Genomic DNA, 15,284 nt, shown 5'->3' on the forward strand with positions numbered 1-15,284 from the left:
TAAAACTGGAAACTCCCTAAGGCCTTCCACTGGGATTTGTTTCTCCAGTCTCCTCTTGGGTTAACTCAAATTCTACCAGGACTCCCAATCGCCCACAGGTGCTGCCAACTCTGGCACAGTGTGAACCCAGCGCAAGCTCGGGCCTCCACGCCCCCAGGGGACGCTGCAAAAAAATTTAGTCGCCAAGGGTAGCACGACAAATGCGCCCGGAAGCATTTCCACCCGGGACGCGATTTCACTCAATAGGCCACGAGCGTTTCCTGTGACGTACTTCCGGTTAGCCGAGCCGCTCACGTGCAACCCGAAGGGAAGTAACGTCACCCCGGGCAGTGGCGCCTCAGTGGAGGCGCTTGTACAACATGTCTCATCTACCGATGAAACTCCTGCGGAAGAAGATCGAGAAGCGGAACCTCAAGTTGCGGCAACGAAATCTAAAGCTACAGGGTGAGATGCGCTAAGTTTCACGGCAGCCTGGGTTGCTGAGGAAGCCCACGCGTGGGCCGTGGCGCGCTGCGGCGATCGCGGGGCCGAGCGGCGCTGTTTGAGTGTCACCACGGCTGCGGTGTGGCGCGGGCAGCCTTCCTGAGAGCACGTGTGCTTGTGGAGTAAAAAGGAAGTTTGGGGCAGCCTCAGGTCGGATCCCGCCGCCTCACATTTGCCCCTGGCCTATCTGACCGTCAGTTTCTCCTACCGAGTTAGAGCAGCAGGTTTCTTGAGTTCCCTCCCAGGCTTCTAGTAGTTCTTCCGGCTGAAGCAGCCTTGTCCACCTCCGCGCCTCCTTACTCTGACACTCTTACCACCCTCAGGTCCCATCTCATCACCCCCTCACCCATTTCTAGTCAGACACGGAGAACTTTTATCTTCATGCAGTTGGCATTTGCCTCATCTGTTTAATGTCTGCTTTCTTCACTGTTTTCACAAAGCTTTCCTGATATCTTTGCTTTCCCCTTCTCTCCGCGTCTCTTCTCATCTCTCGTCTTCCTTCCTCTACCGCTCCCCTTCCACAGTTACAGCTCTTAAAAGTGTATTGTGCACACGTCAGATACTAACCCTCTCTGGTGCCCTATCTTCCCATCACTCCCCACTTTAGGTTATAAATTTCTTAATAGCTTTTACATATTTTCATCTCTGACGGAGGCGTGGATGAAAAGGATTTTACCTGAATGCCACCTTGCTTACTTACCTTATTTACAGTCCTAACTTCTTAATGGTAAACCGGAGATCTTGAAGTTGTTAGGTTAACTTTTTGGGGTCCTATATAATAACATGTAAACTCCTGAAGGCAGTGTTGGAGGCCTGATGCCTTACCCCAGTTGTTTTTCAACAGAAATTAGTTGATGGAAAGAAATCCTGGAGGAGAGGGAAGGTTTGTGTTTTTTAGGAATAATGTTTTTGAAGTTCCCTTATATTTCCAGTTCTTAGAGACTAACGCAGCATTACTAACAACTTAGAGGTAACAGAAGACGGTTATTTTTTTCTTTATATAAATATGGAAGCTTTTGTAAAGACATTCTCAGGTATCTTATATATGGTTAATATTGAGACAAAAAAGTGGTTTCATCAGCAGTTTTCCGTTCACTGCCATCTAGGAAAGTTGGTGCATTTTTCGAAGTTGTATTTATATGAAAAGCAGTAGTTGTATGAATAAGATGTAAGTTGTTTTTAATATATCAATCGTAATACTTAATATTAAAATGTATATTTTGTTACTACCATCGTTTGGCCCAAGCTATTTAAGTATTTGACCTCATGAAGTTTTCCTGTCCCAGACTCTTAACTCCTTAAGGACAGAGATATGGTTTTTGGAAGTTAAGAAATAAATGCAGCTTTCTCTTTTTCAGCATTTTTCCTTAAAGGAAATTTACTTGTCTCATAGTAGAACAGCATAAAATTGCAAGTGATTTTAATAATGTTCTGCATGTCCTCGAATAACATCTTTTGTTCAATATCATTTTATTATAATGTTAATGAGATGCCATGGGAACTTAACTCTTGTTTATATCAATTAGCCTATGGTAAAATTGGCGTTATATGCCCTTTTCACTGCAATTCTAAGAACGTATTAACGATATTAAGTAGGACTTCCTATATATGAAAGGGAAGTAAAAGCTAAATCATTCAGTTCTGGAAACCATGGAATTTCTCATTTGGGATTTCAATGTCTCTGAGTAAACCTTCCCTTCTTTGTTACAATGGGTTCTATTTTTAAACAGGAGCCTCAGATGTGAGCCTGTCTGAAACTCAAAATGGAGATGTGTCTGAAGAAACAGTGGGAGGTGGAAAAGTTAAAAAATCCTTAAAGCAGTCTATGAATAAGGGTTTGTCAGAAGCCCAAAATGGAGATACATCTGAAGAAACAGTGGGAGGTAGAAAAGTTAAAAAATCCTTAAAGCGTTCTATGAATGTGGGCTTATCAGAAGTCCAAAATGGGGATATATCTAAAGAAACAGTGGAAAACATAAAGGTTAAAAAATCCAAAAAGTCTACCATATTAATCAATGGGGAAGCAGCAACACAGCCTCCCAATTCAGAATCGAAGAAGAAGAAGAAGAAAAAGAGAAAAATAGTAGATGATGCTGAGCCTGGTAAGTACTTCATTTTCTTTGAATTTAAGTTGAACTTTTTCACAGATGTCATTCTACCTTTCCTCTATTATTATTGTGTCTGTATAACATGCAAGAATCCCCAGTACTCACTAGTATACCAGGAACTAGCCTGGGAGCTAAAGGAAAAGGGGTCAGGAAGGATTTTAATTTTTCTCAAATTATCGAGCAATGTGTCATGCTTTTACATTCCCTAACAACCTTTAATAAAATCTCATACTTAAATAAGAATCTCCTTTGAAGTCCAGAAAAAATTTTTTGAGCTTTTTGTGATAAACAGAACATACCGTGGCGTAATATTTTAGATTTACCTAATAGCATACAGAATTGTGGAATTACTGACACTGAAGAAATCTGGGCTACTTTCTCAGACCTTTGTAGTCTATCTCTAAAAACATAAAGAACCTTTGGTATTTCTGTTCATCTTTAAAACAAAATAAGCTTTTATAGAAAACTTATGTTTAATGGCATGGGGGAAAATTAGTGCTTATTAGGAGCTTTTTAAGAAACATTAATCATAAGCCCTTTTTTCTCAGTGAAGTATATAGAACTTGGTGTAATTAGAACACTTAAATCGTTCATCTTTTGTAAAAATGTCTTAGTCACTTAAGATGGTATAATACATTAAGAATCCTAAAAAAAAAAAAAAAAAAAAAGTTTGTTGGCAAATCTGCATGTCCCCCTGAGTTTTTTAAATATAACCAAATCTTTAGTAATAAAAGAGACATTCTTAGGAAATTAAAACTGGAAATGTGTTAAACTTTTGAAAATATGCCTCTTCAGCACACATTTTTTATTTTGTGATCGTATTTGGTATTTTTATTTTAAGAAAAAAATTGGGTCGGGGGGTTTGTTCTTTAAAACCAAAGATACCAAAAAAGCAAAAACTGAAGACAAAGAGGTGTCTGAAGATGGTATCCAGGCTCCTGAAAAAACAGCAAACAGTGTGGAAAAGCCAGATGATGAAGAAGGGGACAGTGAAGTGCCCAGCCTGCCCCTGGGACTTACAGGTAACTTCCAGAAAATTTTATACCTCTCTGGAGTATAAGATTTGAGGTTCCATTGTGACATTTACTTGAAAAAGTATCAACAAGAAATGTTTTCGTATCTTAAATGCTACCATTATCTTCCACATTGTGTGCCTTAGTTTTTATTGTTTCTCTAGTTTTTATTCCTCTTTTTTATTCTTGATACTAAATATTTTGATAATGCATACAGCTTCTGGGGTCCTCTCTTCCTTTGGTTTGTCATTTTCTAAAGCTTATTCCCTATTGTAGTAGGAAAATCTTTGGCCTAGAATTCTGGAGAATAGAGGTTTAATGCTGGCTTAGTTACTAAGAAGGATGGAATTAACATTACTTTATCTGTAAAGTCAGGAGTTTAGATTAGAATAGTTGCTCCTAACCAGGAATATCAAGGAGTTACTTGAGTTGTTTGGTTTGTAGTTTTTGCTTGTTAAAATATTGAGGCTCAAACCCAGACCTGCTTAATCAGAATTGCAGAGGTTATGGCGCTGGCTCACAACTAGGGTAATTTTTCCCTCAGCTCATCCTGGTTTGCCCAAAACTTAACTAGTTTTAGCATTGAAAGTCTAGCATCCCATGAATCTCCTTCCTCTATCTCAAGCCAATTATGAGGGTTGGCTGCCAGCATTTTTGTTGTCAGAATTGGGAGAAAGGCTACTGACATCTAGTGGGTAGAGATCAAGGATACTGCAGAACATCCTATAGTGTATAGGACAGTCTCACAACAAAGAATTGTCCAGTCCAAAATGTCAGTAGTGCCAAGGTTGACAATATCTGGAGGTATAGCCAGGATGTGTTGGAGTGCTTGGTTTTGATGCCTTCCCCTGCATACTTGATATGTGGGTTTGTCTGTGGCTAATTCTGATTCTTGGTTGTCTTTTTAAAGTAAAAGTAACTTTTTTTTTTGATTGACTTCATAGTCAGTTTTTATTATACTGACTATTTTCACTTTTTATTTAGAGTTCTTAAACATTTCATTTCTCTCTGAACTCCTATCCCCAGTGTCTGAACTGCTGTTCCATCCCAGCTTGGATATTTTCATTTCATACTGGTCCCTTGGTTGTACCTCTTGTCCATCCTTTATTAATTAGTTAACACTATAGGCTCTGGACTTTAAATTACACAGTCATCAGCACTGGAGAAACTTTATAAGTATAGGGTCTTTTTTTAATACTACATAGGACTGGTTGGGATTTAGTGTTAGTGGAAGAAGCTCTTTTAAGCCTGACTCCAACCCAGTAATGCTTTCAGTCAGCAAAACTAATTCACACAACTTTAGCTGAATTAGCTATTAAAAAAGAAAAATTTGCTAATAATAAACTATCTTTCATTTAGGAGCTTTTGAGGATACCTCATTTGCTTCTCTATCTAATCTTGTCAATGAGAACACTCTGAAGGCAATAAAAGAAATGGGCTTTACAAACATGACTGAAATTCAGCATAAAAGTATCAGACCACTTCTGGAAGGCAGGTATGATTAACATTGACTTTTGGCCATTAGTAACTATTTTTAGTGCCAGTATTTTAGAAAGATAATACCAGTATGTTCTGTTGAATTTGCTCCATGTGTTAGGTTATGCATCCAACCTGCATTAAAGGCTTTAAGTTATTTACTGATGTTTGAAGGAAAATGTTCACTTCTGTTTTAAAGCATGATTCTTATTTCTTAATTATTTAACCTAGCTGATTGATTGCAGTGCTAGAGAAGGCAGGAAATTTATTTTTCTTGATCCTGTCCTAGCCTTGGTTCCTAAAATGAGTTATTGCACATGTAGCTATTCAGTATTTATTGAACGAGTAGACTAAATCTCTCTCTCTCTCCTTTCCATTTTTAATATTTAGGGATCTTCTAGCAGCCGCGAAAACAGGCAGTGGCAAAACACTGGCATTTCTCATCCCTGCAGTTGAACTCATTGTTAAGTTAAAGTTTATGCCCAGGAATGGTAAGCCTTTGATCCAATTGTTTCTGCCAATGTCTGTTTATTATAGTTTATTGTATCTGTTTCAGATGCATGGTGATAACTATAATTTGACTTTGACCATGTATCATTTTTTGCTTTTTAGGAACAGGAATTCTTATTCTCTCACCTACTAGGGAACTGGCTATGCAGACTTTTGGTGTTCTTAAAGAGCTAATGACACATCATGTTCATACATATGGGTTAGTAATGGGTGGCAGTAACAGATCTGCTGAAGCACAGAAACTTGCTAATGGTATCAATATCATTGTGGCTACACCAGGCCGTCTCCTGGACCATATGCAAGTAAGAGAACACGGTTACGTAGTACCTGTCTCATAGTCTTATGTGAAACAAACTTGACAGCCAACTATGTTTTCTTTGTCCTTTGTCTTGTTAGAATACTCCAGGGTTTATGTATAAAAACCTTCAGTGTCTGGTTATTGATGAGGCTGATCGTATCTTGGATGTTGGATTCGAAGAGGAATTAAAGCAAATTATTAAACTTCTGCCAAGTAAGTGGGTAGTATCTATATGTGGTTTGCAAAGTAGTTGTTGGAAGCAGGTGAGAGAGTTTGTCCTATATGAAAACTATTAATACCAGAATTTTAATACGGCTAAGTAAAGCAGTTGTGCCAGTCAAACTTAGAGGTACTTTGCAATACAAACATCAAACTTACTAGTAACTTAATACAGTGCTTTTGCCATTTTAGAGGTTATTATGCATGTCTCATCTACCTTTAAAGGCTATTGGGGCTGGAGTTTTCTTTACATAAAAATTTTAATACAATTTCTTCAGTAGATACAAGGCTATTCAGGTTTTCTATTTCTTCTTGAGTGAACTTTAGCAGTTTTGTCTTTCAAGGAAATTGTCCATTTTGTCTAAATTATCAAGCATATAGACAGAGTTGTTCATGATATTCCCTTAATATCTGTAGTTATAGCATGTTTCCCATTTCTGATACTTAGGAGCATTTATAGTTGTGAAGCAAATTTAAAGAGTACTCGAAAGATTTGGATTATTTTATATGTATCTGTTTCAGCACGCAGACAGACCATGCTTTTTTCTGCCACACAAACTCGAAAAGTTGAAGACCTGGCAAGGATTTCTCTGAAAAAGGAGCCGTTGTATGTTGGTGTTGATGATGATAAAGCTAATGCAACAGTTGATGGTCTTGAACAGGTATTTTTTGTTGCTATCTTAAATTTTAAGGATCTTCTTTGGTGTTTCCTTATATTTGTTTGGACGATTCTCCAGAAAGCAGGTGGGTTATTAAACTTTAATTCAAATATAATGAAATTGGGTATTGGGTCTCTGGCTCTCCTGGTATAAGTATCTTGAACTCTAAAGTCTCTTAATACCACTTACCACGTGGAGGAGTTGTTAACCACTACCACTTACAGATGGCAGTAAAAAAAAAAAAAAAATTCTGTTTAATAATCTCTTGCTCTAAGAAGAGAATTGAGGTGGAAGATGAAGAAACTGGTTTCAGGCACACAGCTGTGGAAAATTGGAAGTGAGGTGAGAAAGATCCAAACTAGGTTGATTAAAAATAGAACTTTAAGGTTGAGTCTTTTGACGAATAAAATACATTCTGCAAGAAGTTAGTTTAAAAATCTTGCATTGGTTATTTAGTTTTTAGATGTCTATTGACCCAGCTTTATCATATTGTTTAGGACTGTGCACTTAAGCTGTGATTATTTAAGATCTTGTTTGTATAGTGACCTTTTAAAAAATCCTTGATGTTTTGAGGGTTCCAGTTAGTAGAGGTATTAATATATTGTGGTTTGAAGAACTGTTGATAATCTGTAATCTCAGAAATATGAGAAGAATTTAGTGTCCAGTGATTACAGTTAATTATAGGAATCAAAAGAGCTTAAATTAGTCTTACTTTAGGAATGCATTGTTATAATGCAAGCAATAACTTTAGGTAAGGCATGACAGTGTATGTTTGATGTTTGTGCTCTTTATCAAATTATATTGACTCATGCAGCTGAAAATTTCCATTTGGTTATTTTCTATCCATTTAAACTATTTCTAGGGATATGTTGTTTGTCCTTCTGAAAAGAGATTCCTCCTGCTTTTTACGTTCCTTAAGAAGAACCGGAAGAAGAAACTAATGGTCTTCTTTTCATCCTGTATGTCTGTGAAATACCACTACGAGTTGCTGAATTATATCGATTTGCCTGTCTTGGCCATTCATGTAAGTGATTATGAAAAATTTCATTAAAAACAAGTTGTGTTTATCAGGTTATACAGATTGTGAGGTTTGAAGTGTAACTATCCTCTAAATGTAGTTCTTAGTAGATCAGTCACATTGGGTGATTGATCCTATATGGAGGGAGCTTTGCTAAGTGTGGAGGGGTGAGGACCACAAAGGAATAAGATAGGCCGTCAACTTGAGAAAATAGGACATAAGCCAGGGAATGAACTTGAAATAAAGTAGGTTCACAACTCCACAGTTTGGGGGCTCTACATCTAGACTTCACAAAAGTTTTCAGCTCTAACGGATGTTTTTATTTGATTCTAGGGAAGGCAGAAGCAAAATAAGCGTACGACCACATTCTTCCAGTTCTGCAATGCTGATACGGGGATATTGTTGTGCACAGACGTGGCAGCTAGAGGGCTGGACATTCCTGAAGTCGACTGGATTGTTCAGTATGACCCTCCAGATGACCCCAAGGTACCTGGCATCCTTGGGGTTTCTTAGAATGGCTCCGCATTAATGAGTGCATTTACTCTCCATATTCCCTGAGAAATACCACATTTCACTTTCAAAAGTTTATTCCTTAGTTATTCAAGTCATGTTTTATTATATAGTGACTTTGCAGTATTTCTTTGGTGCTGATAGTATTCAGGGCTTTTACTAGACTGAAAAGGAGGTATGTAAGGAGATTCGAGAAGCATCAGTGGGACTTAGGAATGTTACATGTGTGGAATTTGTTAAGAGCAGTAGGTATCAGAAGGAGATAAAATTTACTTACAGAGATAAGTCTCTCTAGTATATGTAGTAAAATAAGTTTTGAATATTTTCAACAAATAAGAGATTATATAAATTGTCGGCCAGCGTTTAAACATGCTTTAAAAAGCCATTTCAGGATGAGATACACTGGTCATTTTATTAGATCACAGAATTAATGTGAATATCTTGGCCAGCTTTCCTTCGGCCTCAATCATCGCCCGCTTCCGTCTTTGGGGATGGTGCATGTAGAAGGAGTGATGGTCTTGCTTCAGGGAACAGCCCTGGGGGAGGGGCACCATCTCTTTCAGATGCACTGACAATGCTTCTGTCTGCTACCATGCAAGTCCAGAAATGCAAACTGCCACAAGTTCCCATGGAAGCCTGTCTGTTAACTCAGGTTTTCTCTCACCACCAAAGGAATATATTCATCGTGTGGGTAGAACAGCCAGAGGCCTAAACGGAAGAGGGCATGCCTTGCTCATTTTGCGCCCTGAAGAATTGGGTTTCCTTCGTTACTTGAAGCAATCTAAGGTAAAGATCCTTGCTTGAAAGATCTTAAGTTGGGAATCAGATACCTCTTGGTAGGAATTATTTGCCAATGCAGATGGCTTTGAGCACTTTTTAGATGTGTCCAAGAAGTCATGGTTTATTACATTGCTATTGAAACAATTATAGTGGTTAAACAAGTGAGATTTTATGTGGTTTTGTCCCGGGAAATGTGGATGGAAAAAAATACCCATATGGCTCAATTCTTAAGCTCCGTGTTGCTCAGCAGTGCATCTCATGTCCCCAGTCTTTTTTCCCGTTCCCTACAACCTGTTTGAAACCACCTCCACTACTTTGAAGTTCCCTCACACCTGGTCATCTCTACCTCCCTCTCTCCTTCCTGCAGTCTTCATTGCATCTCTTCATCCCGCTTTCTCTCTTACCCCACCCAAGGCAGTGGGGATCCCTATTCACCCTACCCTTTCTTCCTCCCCCTGTCCCTTCTTCATCGATTCTGTGGTTTACCTTCAGCCTCTCCCTTGCAGTTAGCTCTTTACCATCTGAAGTTTCACTAAAAAAAGTAATTTCATCTCAAACCTATTCTCCTGCCACCACCTCCAGTGTAGTTACTGCCTGGTAACATTTCTTCAGTCTGCCATTTTGAAAAGTGATTTATATTTTCTCCATTTATTTTCCACTGACCCTGTCCTCCAACCCACCCTAATTTGGCCTTATTCCGTCCCACCAAACGGACTTCATTAGAATTATTAATGTTGCTAGATCTTGTGAATAGTTATCAGGCCTTCTCTTCCCTGACATTTGCCTTTTTGTTGGCTTCCCTGGCAGCTTTGCCAGGTGGATTTTCCTCCACCTGGCAACTAGGTATAGTTCTTAGGAATTGCCCTATGGCTTTTGCACTTTTTCTCTAGAATGCCCTTTTCCTGGTTCTCTAGATTGCCTCTGGTTTCAGCCAGCTCTTTTCTCTTCGGGAAGCCATCACTGATATCCTGCTATCCCGGTCCCACAGTGGGAGTGCTCATTGAGTTGTCATTTTATCACTTATCTGTCTCCCCTGCAAGACTGCAAGTCCTCCGAGGGCAGGGTCCGTGGCTTGAATAGCTCCTTTTCACCCCAGCACCTAGTAAAGATCTGACACTTTTCCAGTTATCTAATAAGTAGTGGCTAATAAGAAATCTTGCCTATGCAGGAGTTCGTGGTCATCGTCATGACCTCTACCTCTGGTGTCACAAACCCCAGTCACAGGGCAATGTTGTGTTACGGCGGCGCTCCTGATATGTAGCGAAGAGCTAGTGTCCCTTCCAACTGGAACCTTCAGGCTACTTCATCACTACAGAGATCCTCATTCAGAGAAAAGGGCTGCATTGACTTGTCCTGTCCAAGTCCTCACCTTTCCTTTTAGGAAAGTTCCATGGTACAATTTATGAACAATTCACAGGAATAAGATAAGACTTTTCCATTAGCATTGGAAGACAAGATAGAGCAGATGTTTGTGCCAAGGAAAGTGCACAAGCCTGGTTATCCCATCATTTCTTTGATGTCTAATGAGCTGCATCATTTCCCGGCTGTTGATAGGACACTCGTCACTTATCACCTAAGCATCTGAATGTTGATCTATTCGAATATAATCTTCATGCTTTTGTTTTTTAGGTTCCATTAAGTGAATTTGAGTTTTCCTGGTCCAAAATTTCTGACATTCAATCTCAGGTATGCTTTTTTTTGGCAGGAAGCAGCTAGCCTCTGTGCCTCATCCCAGCATTGCCTCTATAGACTTCCATTAGCAGTCATTGTACTCCGAGTCTCCCTTTTTATAAATGAGAAGTTTGGATTGTGTGATCACTCAGGTTTCTTGCTGTACTGATTATAATTGTACCTTGTTTCAGGCCATACAAGAACTTTGTAATTATTCTTGCTGTGGCGTGACTCTGCAAATATTACAAAGCTTGGAAAAAGTGTATTGGGACAAATGTTTTTTGTAGGATGATTGTGTTGTAATATATGTGAAGTCTGCTTTTTTATTTTATTAAAACCAATATTTCTTTCTGTTTCAGCTTGAAAAATTGATTGAAAAGAACTACTTTCTTCATAAGTCAGCTCAGGAAGCATATAAGTCATACATTCGAGCATATGATTCCCATTCTCTGAAACAGATCTTTGATGTTAATAACTTAAATTTGCCTCAGGTGGCTCTGTCATTTGGTTTCAAGGTGCCTCCTTTTGTTGATCTGAGTATCCTTTTCCTCGTAAATTCATGCAGAAACTAAGGGACAAAAGCATGACAGAGGGACATTTGGGCTTAGCACTGAGTTAGTGTGTGCCCTGGCTGGGGGCCCAGGTGTTCAGTCTGGTCATTGTCTCCATGTCATTGCTAGCATTGAGTAGGCAGGGATTAGTTATCAGTGAGGATTACAGAAACAAGACAGGTTATGGTTCGGGCCTTAAAACAGACAAAGGAAATTGACCGACAGAGCCACAGGGAGCTATGCATTCTGGAGAGAAGCACAGGTGAAATTGCAGTGCTCTGGCAGTTCTGAGGCTTCCCTGTACAAGGTTCTAGAGGAGCAGGATGCCCTCAAGCCAGAGAGAAGACAGATCCTTTCAAAGCTTTTATCCTCTCAGAGCCATTAAAGGGTTTCATACAAGGAAGTTGCAAGATTAGCAAAAGAAAAAGCGGAAGCGCTGCTCAAGATAAAAGGCAAAGAGAATATCTCCAGTTGCTTCTGTTGCAATTTGTGATGTGTGCTTTATCCTCTTTTCAAGAAACCAAAGCAGCTAAATTGAGGCCTATTTATTAACACAATGGCATTAATTCCTGAAGGGACTCAAACACGGGTCCCCAACCCTAGGGTCACAGACCTGTACTCATCTGTAGCCTTTTAGGAACTGGGCCACACAGCAGGCAAATGAAGCTTCACATGTGTTTGTAGCCACCCCCCAATGCTAGCTAGCATCACTGCCTCAGCTCCACCTCAGATCATCAGGCACTAGATTACCATAGGAGCACCTGTTCCCTGGTGCCATAAAGGTTGGGGACTGCTGGATCAGAATACCAAATTTGGGTTGACATCCCCATTGCAGGCATTGAGCAAATGTCTGCATGTTGATTCGTGTGAAAAGAACAGCAACTTTATTTGGTAAAAGCATTCCTGAATCAACAGAGATGAAAGTCATTTGTTTGGACACTATTTTTTAATGTGTTCCTGTAAACTTGCTGATCTATCTCTACTCCTTACAAGTAATCTTCTTGAGTTTCATTGTGTGGAAAAAATAATAACCGTTACACTGGGCTTAAAATTAGACCTGCTAATTTTAGTCACAGTCACATGGCCACTCCTTTCCTGAAATTTGTTGCATAAGCTCCTGTTCACCTGTTTTCATGGTTCAGGCAGGAGTTGTGGTAGAGGGAAAATAGTATACATCCTGCTTGGTTCTCCATGTAGAGGTTAGATAGGAGTTTTATCTTTGTGTTGCTTCATTTCTGATCGGTCGGAGGAGACGAGAATGAGGGTGAGATTGAGCCAAAGCAAAGTATAAAACAGGCTTTATTAGGGTCTGCGGGCAAGGTAGGTTCTCTGGTCCCGAGGAAAGGGGCCAGAGAAGTCACAGGTGTCCGGGGTATAGGCGCGGTTTTTAAAGGTTTTGGCCCAGGATGTCGGTGGGGTTATAGGGCGGGGACTTTTCTGTTTGGCTGATCTCGCTGTCTGGGAAGTCTCTACTGTAATTTTGGTGTGAGCCATCGGCCATCTTAGGTATTGAGCCACCTTCCCGCTGGTGTAATGGCGCCCATGAGCAACCGAACAGTTTCCTTAACGTACACCTTTAGATGTGAACAGTAATGAAGGCAAGCTTAAAAAGAGAGGAGGAGGTGGTGGATTCGGCTACCAGAAAACCAAGAAAGTTGAGAAGTCCAAAATCTTCAAACACATTAGTAAGAAGTCATCCGACAGGAGGCAGTTCTCTCACTGAAGACACACCTTTTCACTTTGAAGAGCTCTGGCCTGAAATGGATTTTTTCCCTTGCTCTAACAAAGGAATTTTTATAGTTTTAGGTTTTGGACTGATCTAACAAGTATAAATTGACTTAGGTTGCAAGCAGTGACCACTGATATTTCCTGCAAGTCTATTTTATTTTGGGATTATAAAACAGTTCATTTTTTCTTGATTCCTGAAGGACAAAGCAGAAGTATCCTTTTGGTCTTGGTTATGATGATAGAATGTTATAAGTTTATAAATCCTCCCCTCACTTGTCATTATTTTAATGACAAATAATTTTTTTATTTTTTTTTCCTGGTGTCTGAAGATTTTTGTGGCACAGATTGCTATACAAACCTTCTGTGAAAGGCAGATGACCTGGTACACTGGACAGGTGGTGATGGTGGTGGTGGTGGTAAAGCAGGAAATTGTCTCTATTTATTTTGGGGGTTTGGTTTCCTTGGACCTTAGTGGTAGTTCTTGACTGCTCCTGAAAATGCTGCCATGTAAAAAGGTAGAGAGCTTTTGGAAATACCTAAGAAGCACTTTAGTTAAAGGAGGCATTGATTTTTATATATGCCAGACTTTTAAAACAATGAGCTTTTTCCCAGTTTCCTTATTTTAAGAACAGGAAACATGGTTGTTATTTGAATAAAGTGCCCCTAGTGGTTCTGACATTTGGAATTGGGGGAGGTTTGAGATTTTTGAGCCTCATTTACACCAGTGTAGGTGCAAGAAGCACAGGGGAAATTGCAGTGCTCTGGCAGTTCTGAGGCTTCACTGTACAAGGTGGTACAAGGTAGTCCATGTGGTAACTTAGCAAAGACTTTTAAAAATTTAGGCACAAAGAGTGGTGACTCTCATTCAAATTGTTCGTTTCAGGTAGTTTGGATTTTAGCAAGCCCTTCTAACTGCAGAATATTCTAGAAAGCAAAGCAACTTTTTGAGAAAAAAAATTGCCTCTTTTAGATCTGTGAAACAGATTTACAGTGAAAATTGAAAATGAACAGAGGTCAGAAAGGGAAGCAAAGGCAGGGGTTTAGTCAGATGGAGTTTTTTGTTGTAGGAGCTCTTGATTTCTGGTTTGTTTAAAGTGTTTTATGTTTTTAGAGTGTTTCATAACAACAAAATGGTTGTTATATTTTGTAGCGATTTAAAACCAAAGTTGCTTGCATCGTTTTGCTATTATGTCAGTTAATCTTAGATTTCTATTAAATGCAAGTACATGTAGAATCTCAAATGTAGAGGAGACAATCTAATAAATAATAGCATTCCAGAAGGTAGAGAAAAGAATGGTATTCTGCAGCTGGGCTCAACCGCCATCACCCTAACTGGACCTGTCCTGGGTTTCAGACCTTGATTGCTGTACTCTTAACATTTAAGAACTGTTTCTCTATCCAGTAACATGTTTTCCTTTGTTGTTTGAGAAATAATCATGCTTCAAGAAATACACAAAAGCAAAGGGAAGACTAATCACTGAACAGACATTCTCTGCATATTTTGGTATATAACCTTCCAGTGTTTTGTATACATACTTCTAATTTTTTTTATCAAAAGCGAAATACTCTACCCACCATTTGTGATAGTTTGTTTATACCATGTTATTTTCTTGTGTCATTAAATAATTACATCAATTTTGTATTTGATTTAATATTCTTTGTTATTATTCTTCCTTCATCTGCCTGGATTTGGGTTCCAGATACCTGCTTGTCTCAAACTGGCTTTCTTTGTCTCTGTTTAAGAGAAGGTGGAAAGATCGTTCCTACTATAATAATGGCTTGTTTCAGGTACTTCCTGTATGAGATTCTGCTGGTAGAATGGGCCAAGCTGGGGTTATCCAGGCAACCAGACTCAACCAACCTGGCCAGGATTCAGATGTGAGGGAGCCAGACCTAGAATCAGATACCAGGTCGAGGCAGCACTGTCTGCAAGGTTCATTTTCATAAGAAGGCACAGCTACTGGTGGCATATATGGGGCCATTAACTCAGTGGGATTAAGCTGTCTCTTTTTAGCCAGAAAGGTTAGGCAGCATATGTAGTGGTTCAATGATGCTCTGGAACCAGAATACCTGGATTCAGATTTCAGCTGTGCCTCTTTTCTGAGCCTGCAAAGTACAACATACTTTGTAAGGTGTTGAGAAATGCAAGGTGCTTAGGACAATGCCTGGCACAAAGTACCTGTTAGCTGTCTGTTAGTATATACAGCACACACGAAAAGTTTGCCACCCTATAGTATTAGGTACAGGGACTCATCAAAAA

The 15,284-nt window shown here is 39.4% G+C and overlaps 1 protein-coding gene across 1 annotated transcript; it reads left to right on the forward strand.

Moving 5' to 3' along the window:
• The first annotated feature begins 289 nt into the window (after positions 1–289).
• Positions 290–14,659, forward strand: DDX18 (DEAD-box helicase 18). Its single transcript, XM_016151383.2, has 14 exons — positions 290–444; positions 2,214–2,585; positions 3,473–3,613; positions 4,964–5,099; positions 5,471–5,571; positions 5,693–5,892; positions 5,987–6,101; positions 6,630–6,769; positions 7,629–7,790; positions 8,118–8,270; positions 8,967–9,080; positions 10,704–10,760; positions 11,105–11,282; positions 12,877–14,659. Exons 1-14 carry the CDS (start codon positions 360–362, stop codon positions 13,017–13,019), a joined length of 2,097 nt encoding a protein of 698 aa, XP_016006869.2. The 5' UTR covers positions 290–359; the 3' UTR covers positions 13,020–14,659.
• Positions 14,660–15,284: the final 625 nt, after the last annotated feature.

This window comes from Rousettus aegyptiacus, unplaced genomic scaffold (genome assembly GCF_014176215.1).
Source record: "Rousettus aegyptiacus isolate mRouAeg1 unplaced genomic scaffold, mRouAeg1.p scaffold_m13_p_2, whole genome shotgun sequence".
Taxonomy (NCBI): Eukaryota; Metazoa; Chordata; class Mammalia; order Chiroptera; family Pteropodidae; genus Rousettus; species Rousettus aegyptiacus.